The 8,649-nt window shown below is 41.3% G+C and overlaps 1 protein-coding gene across 1 annotated transcript in view; it reads left to right on the top strand.

Annotated features, from left to right (window-relative positions):
* The window catches only part of CCDC88C (coiled-coil domain containing 88C), a 92,575-nt gene extending 84,946 nt beyond the window's left edge, over nucleotides 1–7,629 (top strand). The window contains exons 24-29 of the mRNA XM_017729012.1: nucleotides 408–590; nucleotides 946–1,014; nucleotides 1,795–1,863; nucleotides 2,645–2,943; nucleotides 3,917–4,132; nucleotides 5,337–7,629. Of these exons, the coding sequence (XP_017584501.1) occupies nucleotides 408–590; nucleotides 946–1,014; nucleotides 1,795–1,863; nucleotides 2,645–2,943; nucleotides 3,917–4,132; nucleotides 5,337–6,350 (1,850 nt within the window). The 3' untranslated portion in view covers nucleotides 6,351–7,629. The remainder of the gene's footprint in view (nucleotides 1–407; nucleotides 591–945; nucleotides 1,015–1,794; nucleotides 1,864–2,644; nucleotides 2,944–3,916; nucleotides 4,133–5,336) is intronic.
* The last annotated feature ends 1,020 nt before the right edge of the window (nucleotides 7,630–8,649 follow it).

The following is an 8,649-nucleotide window of genomic DNA, read 5'->3' as shown; positions in this document are numbered from 1 at the left end:
CTCTTTCCTTATTCTATTTTATTACTGAAGTAAGTACTTACAAAATGCACCTACAAGGAATAATGTTATGGGAATTTCACACTTCACTTATCTTTTCTGGATTCATGTCTTTGCTCCTTTTCTTCCTCCTTTCACAGTAATTGTTGCATGTATAATATCAACCCTCCCACCGGCACTAAGCAGCCCTTGTCACTCCCACACTTTACAGAGAGCACACATGATTGACAAGCTGGTGGCAGAAATTTCCTATCCACTACTGCACTGTTTATGGAAAAGCTTGCCAAACTAGCGCCTCTGTTGTGCAGTTTCTTTGTGCCTGTTTGTCATGTTTGTATGGGCAGATAAATACAAATCCCCAAATGCTATTTTTTCACTGAGTCTTATTCATTTACCTCTCTCCCCACCAGCGCTAATGGACCTAAAGCAAAAAAGGAATTCCCATCACGGAGGCAGCAATGATAATGTTGAAATTTCAGCAGACTCTGCAACAAAACCCAGCTGTGTGGAAATGGGTCCCAGGACCTACTCAACCTCAGCTATTCACGTGCACACTTCCACTCCCATCTCTCGGCTCCAGAGCAGGCCCAAAGGTGTGTGGTGCATTTGATACACCGGCTGGTAGTGCCAGGCATGCTGCTTCGTAGCTCCTGCGAGGCTGCTAGTGGCATTTGAGTATAAAGCCAGAGCACTAATATTTTCACTCCTACTTTATCTGCTTAATGGTTTAACGATGAAATACAGGGTTTACTCACTCTTGTAATGTCATCAACTTGACAGACCACATTTGACTGTCAGTTCTTCAGTGGTTCCCTACCCAGTGTTTAGAAGATGGGTCTATAAAACCCTCTTGGATCACCTCAGTCTTCTACACTGCTAGAGAGACTGGCCTGAAGGATTAACCTTTCTGTGTTGAATTGGCCTTTTAAGTTTTATGTTCTTTTCCAGGCTATAATTCAGAAGATAATCTATGTGAACAGTCCCCGGAGGTGGAGTTTGCAAGCACCAGACAGCATGGTAAGCTTGTAGCATGTGTGAGTGCTCTAAACATCTGCATTAAGACTTGTTTCATTACATCCGTGTGAACTGTCCTGGAGTATTTTAGTTACATTAATATTACAGAAGGAGGTGTAGTAATGCAGCACCATTTTGGGAATGTGGTTCCAACTGCTTCTAGTTTTCTGCTGAAGCTTTTAATGGATGTTTTGCCAAAATGAATTTTCAAAACAATGTTAATGTTGAGGCAAGTTGCCTTCCCCCACCAACAGACCTTTTAATGCATGTCCTACAGATTTGTTGGTGATTTTTTTTTTGAGAATGTTTAATTCCTTCCTTAAGGGAGTGAATCAGCAGTAAGAAAAATTCTATGTGGGGCTTGTGGATGCACAGTGGCAAGACTGTTGAAGCAGCAGAACTGCCTGCCTAGAGATTGTGGAAGACCTATTTTGCAAGCTGGCTAGCAGCTCCTTCCAAAGAAAACTGAGAAAGAGACAGCAACTTATTGTTGAGCTTTTTCAGTATCTGCATTACTTTATAGTTAGTGTAAAAACAAAACCCAAAAGGTACTACTTTATGCAAAAAATGAGATAAACAAGATGGATCCTAAACAACTTGAAAAATGAAGATGGTTTCTACTCAGTCCAGATTTTGGCATCCTGTGTATATTATGTTGTTAATGTTTTCAAAGTGACTTAGTTGCACAGGTCCTATTTTCAGAAGGGAGACTGATGCCAAGTCTTCTAGAGAATCAGAGGAACTTAAGATCTGTTTGTTCAGTGCTTGATTTTTGTTTTTCAGTGTCCAGGCCAAACAGTTTAGAGAGCAGTAGGAACGCTTCCAGCAGTAATTCACCTCTCAATTTGAAAGGTAAAGCTTTTACAGCTGAGTTATGACAAACAGGAAGTGAAATTCTGTGAAACTGTGTAAAATGCCATTTTCCTTCCAATTAATTTTAAAGACTGTTGTTTTGAAATGGTAATGATTATGCAATCTGGACATGGGAATCAAAATGCTGGCAAGAAGTGCTTTTCTAAGATTGATTCTGGCAAGGGGTGGCTTTTAAGGCACACAATCAAGTTTTGCTTCAGTCTGACTGGCATCGTATTGTGGGAAATATCAGGCCATTTATTAGACTCTCTGCAACGTATTAGACTCTCTACAGCAAGAGGTCTCTGTGGTTCTTACTCTGTACACAGCTTGTGTATGGAATCAGTGTGCTCTGGAGATTTGCTTTTGCTGAAATTGTGCATCCTTGAAGGATGCCAAGAGGGAAAAATCCGCTTTCTGCTTTTCCACTGTCAGGTTCTAGCTCTCAGATCACACAGCCTGGGAGATCTTTTAGTGATTCACAGGTTGTAAAGAGGCACCTCAATATTATCTTATTAATATAAGGCTTATTAGCCTGCAGTGCTATTTTTATTCTTTGGAGAAGTAGTTGTGCTTGTTTAAGGTGCTGAAAGACTCTTACTAGTCCTGATTTTTCAAAGCTCTGATTGCTTTGACTTCTGTAGGAGAAAAAAAGTAAGGTAAAAAATGTCACCCAGTCTGTGTGGAAATGGCCCTGGATGATAAAGTTCCTACTTGAGTGTGAAATCTACTGATATTACATCAGAGCAGTGTCATTAATGGTATTTATGTTTCTCCTCAGGTTCGTTAGACCATATCCATGGTAGAACTGAGAGCCTCAGCAGTGAAGATATGGTGCCAAGCAGGGAGGCATCAGCCTTGCTCCGAGACACCTATTCCCTTCACTCTGTTGCTGCTTTCTTAAGCCCTAGCAGGCATGAGTCCTCCTCCCACCGGAATGGTTTGATGTCCTGTGATACACCTCTGAAGAACAATCCATCTCAGTCTTACGCAGGCAGGCAGCGGTCTGCCTCACCTGGCAGTGAGATGGTAACTTTGGAAGAGTTCTTGGAAGAGAGCAACAGGCTGTCTCTACCAAGTGTAAGTAAATAAAGCCAGATAGCCCATTTCAGATGTCAAAAAACTGTTAAAAGCTGATTTAGGAGGATGAGGGCATAGGGAAACAGAGAGAGACAAGATGATCCTTGTTCATATACGTGAGTACGATGATGTCTTGCGAATGAAACAGTTTCAATAACTGAGGCAAAATTAGCTTTCACATAGCACTCTGCTAATTTATTTTGGTGTATGAGCTGTGACAAGTCAGATAATTCACTGCAAGTACTGTGTGTTGGACTGCTGGGGCTCTTTGCTAGCAAATGGTTGTGGTCAAGGTTTTGTATTATATCATCAGTTCTCAGCTCCAGGTATTTTTATTTATAAACTGGTAACTTTTCTGTGTAATTTTCAGCACTAAACTATAATTAGGAATGAAACCTAGAATACTTTTCAACTGAAGTGCAAAATACGCAGTTGTAAAAACCATCTCTTAATCTGAAAATATCAGTGCATTTGAGAAAGACTATTTTTCTTGCAGACGGAAGTTTTTGATACTTTTCACCATGTTTGTGTGTTGACTGGTGCTGGTTCAATGACTGCAACAATATGTCTCTTATTGAAGTGCTTTTTTCAGGAATTAAATGTTTGTTTTCAAGATGACATTTGTCTTTCACTGCTCAGACATGCTGTACAATGTGAGGCAGTGCACTATTGAACAGGTATATACCTGTAAGGAATATCTTAACAATTAATTGATAGTGTAAGTGAACAGAGATTTCTGTTTTATGAATGCCTTGGTAAAAGTATTAAAATCAGCAGAGCTGTGCCATTTCATGGCATCGGTAAATTCTAGCCCTTGGATCTTCAGAGTAGTGTTTAAATACACCTCCTACTCCCTCATTATTCCAAGTACAATTCTTAGCTTTTAGAGATGTTTAAAATTATTATTTTTGTGTGTGTCTGTAACTACCTGACCATGTCCGTTTTCATTCTTTGTCATCCTGTTCCTTTTCAGCATCGGCGCAGTTTAAATGAGACTGAAATGATTTCATTACACCAGTTTCTGTTAGAAGCTGATGCACTGTATCCCTCTTGCTACTCCTTATGTCCTTCCATTCATCAGGAGCATTCGCAGTCACTTGAATCGGTCCTCAGTGTTTCATGTCCTGACAGCGTGAGGCACAGAACAGGCAGGGGAAATAGGAGATCTGCTTCATTCTATATCCCCAGGGTATCCATTGTTCTTATTATGAAGGCAACAGCTGCTGACTTACCACAGCTTTTGCTAGCATATTAATACCTATAGAAGCATACTGTAACTCTTACTTGTTATTTTAAAGGCTGGCAGATCACTTGCATTAATTGCTCCTAAAGTATTTGCAGTGCTTGTTCGTACACATGCGTGTTTTCGGAGGATTCATCCTTCTGTAATGTTAATGTGTGTAACAGCTGTTTAAATAAAGTTAAAAATAACCTTAATGCTTTAACACTTAGTGGAGCTTAGAAATTTTTACACTGCACTATTACCATTGATGGTGTTTGGTTATGGAAAATGAGTTTTTTGGCTGGAAGAAATATTTGGAACACTAGTGAAATAAGTATATTAAGCTTTAAACATGCTCCCTGAAGAAAACAAGTAAATTTCATTAGCTTGCTCAGCATGTTGTTTGTAAAGACAGCATGTCCCTTAACTGTTCTGAGCATGCCTTTTACTAATACTACAATGGCTGCTGATCAGACATTGCCATTTTTGGATTGCATGGACCATCCCCATGAAATACTCATTGTATGTTTTCTTTTACCACCAGGTTAATTGTCTGACTTGAAATTTGCAAGTTCATAGTGGGCGAACAATTTTTGTAATGGTATTTTTGTACATTTCATTGTATCACACAGGCAGCTTTTAACATATATTGAGTGGGAAAGCTGAAGGGAATCAATGGAGAAGGAATGAAACTTTTTTGTAATGCTAGCACATTTCCCCAAGGTATTGTCTTCTGTTATCTTCCTGAAGTTACTGTAGAGAGTTATCCAGATGAACTGTATTCTGGAAGATGACAGACATCATTGATATCTGCTGATACCAAAGGCTGATGTAATCAATATGATATTGATGTTAAAGTTACAGTGGCTGATGTGAAAGGAGGCAAAAGAGCTGCTGTCCAGGTTGCAACCAAAATGAAACTTTTAAAAATTATGACAATTAACCTGGCAAACAAGGCTGTCATAATCTAATTACAATAAGCACATTTTTCCTTGAGTTGGATTTATACCCATTTAAGCATTCATCTCTTTTGTTCCCCACTATATAAAATCTATGGTTGTGTTTGGCTTGAATTAAGTGGGAAGGAAGACTATGTGAATACAGAGTTCTGCATGATTCTTTAAAAAAAATGTGTTGTCATTAATGTGATGTGCATATTTTCTCACACCAGGACACCTCCACTAACAGAGATGACTTGCTCGGCGATTATTTTAGGAAAGCAAATGAGCATTCAGCTACTGGGAACTTGCTGGTTCAGCTGTCCAGAAAGGAGGCTGCTAAGATGCCCACTAGTCTTGTTGCTCCAACTGTGAAGATGGCCATCGCTGGTGAAGAAGGAAGAACAGCTAAGCCTGACAATTACATGAAGCCAAACCTCAGACAAGTTGAACCTGATGCTCTGGCAAAGCCCCAAGGGTCCCTTAAGCTTCCTCACACGCCACAGCACCAGTCTGGCAGCGGGATGCGGCAGATGGCACAGCCTCAGCAGCCTGGAACTGTGAGCAGGAGGAGTACGTCACTGAGCAGGGCATTTAGCTTAGCCTCTGCAGACCTCCTCAGGGCTGCTGGCCCAGAGGCCTACAGGCAGGAGAGCCCTCAGAGGTCAGGAGCAGAGCTGCATGGGGGCAAGGACGCTGTCAGTCAGACCACCAGAGCTTCTGTGCCAACGAGCTCCCAGGCACCATTAAGAGAGAGGCCGCAGTCTGCAAAGGTGGCAGGTTCCGTGCAAGGTGTTGATTCCCGCTGTCGGCAGCTTGATGCGAGGCGCCTTTCCCTGGTCCCACCAAAAGATGAGAGGCCACTCTCCTTCCATCAGTTCTCTGCCTCACCCACTGCATCCACCAGCAGTCTGAATGCTCAGCAGCAAGAGCGTGTGAACCCTGGGCAACACTACTCGTCTGCATCACACACTCCCTCAAAAGTCAAACCCAAGTCAGCACCTCGTACTGAGGAGGTGGCCACAGTGGCCCCTGCCAGAGCTGTTTGCAGCAGCACTGAGGGAAGTACTTCCCCAGGGCAAGGCCAGGGTGATGCCCTACCCACCAAGTGCCAGGGTAAGCTGTTAGAAAGCAGCTCCGGGACTGTAGAGGAGCCCATGAGAGGAGGCACCTCCAACAGCACAGGTGGGTCTCCTGATCCCCAGGGGGATCAGCAGACGGTTTGGTATGAGTATGGCTGTGTGTAACCCACAGGTGTAGCTGTAATACGTGTGTTTGGTATGGCTGATGTCCAGGTACCATTTATCTAGACACTGTCAGGTCTTAAAAGGCATCACCTGCATGCTGCTCTGAGTGTTCTCTGGGTACTGTTCTGTAGTTGGACAAAGTGTGATTAAGAGAAGCAAGGAGCAAAACTCCAGTCCTTCTTCTGATGCTGTTGTGCCTAAAACAAAGTGGAAGCCTGACCTAATCTCACAGCAAACTTGGCACCTGATTCTCACAGGTTGTGAGCGTTCCCCAGTCCAGCAGAATCTTAGCAGGGTCTTCTGTCGTTGCTGCACGGTGCACCCTTTTACATGCATTAAAGAAAAGTTTCACAGGTCATGTGTGTGCTAAACCCAGCCCCCCCATTGGTAAATAACCACACTGAAAAGGTCATATAAAAGCCAAATTTCTCCCCTAAAGATAGAACCAAATGCTTAAGTAGCATAGAGATGACGAGCAGAAGTGCATGGCTTTAGCCATGGATCTGGTAAAATCTATTTTTCTAGCCACAGCTACATCTTATAGAAGGTATTGTGTAGACTTCAAGGATGGCATCTCAACCTTTCCCACTTGGACTGTGTAAACACAGAGGCCAGCATAATTACCCCACTGCCTTCACTATAGCTGCAGCTCAGTGGATCCTTGACTCTGCAACCACAGTGGTGCTGCCTTTTGAAACTTGTTTTATCTTTTATACAAACACTGGAACTATTGCAGCCTTTCAGGGGAGATGCCATTTCAGTTGCAATGGTGGCATCTCGTGTACAAAAGTGTCTTGTAAGTATGTATATAAGAAGACCAAGTACTGTATAAGAATGCTGTGTAAATTGTGTTATTACAACCTTGTGTGCATGACAGCCCACATCGTAAGTGGTTTGTGGGATTTTGTCTCTTAGAAATCCTTGTTTGTCTCCAAGAATTTTTCTCAGTATAGAAAGCAAAATAATTTTGTACGCATGTGAAAGAAATATACTTCTAAAAATCTATTTATGTGCAAAGAAGTTCCTTGTATGTTTCTGTCCAGAGTGTCATCAGCTGCTTATGTATATATGATCAAATGCATATTTTAATTCCATGTTTGTAAAGCTGTTTTTCTTGCAATAGACTAAATCTTTAAAAAAATACTTGTTTTGCTGGTTCTGATTTAATTTAGTAAAAGATAAAACTGATTCATTTAATGATGTTTTTGTTATCTAATATGTAGCAATCCCATTCTGAAAACTACAAAATTGTTTATAATAAAGATTAAAATAAAATTGATTGATGTTGTACTTTTTGTCCTTGGAAAAATAAAAACCCCCAAAAATGTGATTCGCAGTGCTGGCGATGTGTCTGCAATGGCTCTTTGTAAGCCTTAGTATTGATTTGCATGTCTGGGTGAAGTTTTATTTGTTTTTACAATGTAAGAAGGTATAAAGACTTCTACCAGAAGTCCTTTTGTTTAATTGTAACCTTCTTACCGAAGACTACAGGAGGGCTGAACATGCAAAGTAAGTGACTTACAGTTCACTCTATAATTGGACTGTTAGATTTTTATGTTTCTCTGACCACTTCAGGCAGGGCCAAACATGCCGTCAATTTTGACCAAGCTTGCATCTTGTATAGTCTGTTTTGTAATTAGCTCTCGGGATGCCTTATGAAAGTGAGAAATTATTCATCTTTCAACATGTAGAGAATGGCAAAAACCCCCGTTCTGCCTTCTCTGCTATTTTAATTGCAAACTATAGTTTTGCAACAAATTTAAAATTATGTGTGCTCTATGGCAATTTTGGAACATACTGAATGTTCTTAGTAAACTCAAATTCTTCTTCCAGAAATTTTATCTCAAAATGGATTCTTGGCAGGACCACTAAAGGTTCAAGACTGGTGTTTCTCTCTTGTTTCAGCTCCTTTTTGGAGGGCATGTGCAGGCTGGACTGCTGAGGAAGCGATCTGTGACTTGTTAGTTACTGTAGATCTGCTTTTGCTATAAATACCTGCCCAGTGGCACACCTTAGTTGTCAGTTTCTGGGTAATTTACAATTATTTACGTTCTCAGTTCTAGTGAGTTTGAATAAAAAGATACTAAATACATATGTAGTACCATTCGGGTGTGGGATAATTCTAAATACAGATGTTCTGCCATGAAACAACTGTTGAAGCACAGAGTGCAGTGGCCCTGCAGTGGCCTTTCTGGGAACGTTCAGGAAGGTTTTGGTGTAGGTGCCTGCCCTGCCGTGGCGGGTGCAGTTATTTCGCAGTCTGCTCAGTCCATTAATTGTCAGCTCTTCCTTGACAGTC

The sequence above is a fragment of the Corvus brachyrhynchos genome, unplaced genomic scaffold (genome assembly GCF_000691975.1).
Source record: "Corvus brachyrhynchos isolate BGI_N302 unplaced genomic scaffold, ASM69197v1 scaffold1, whole genome shotgun sequence".
NCBI lineage: Eukaryota > Metazoa > Chordata > Aves > Passeriformes > Corvidae > Corvus > Corvus brachyrhynchos.
The sequence above is the reverse complement of the archived record's forward strand: the minus strand, read 5'-3'. Positions and strand labels throughout refer to the sequence as shown.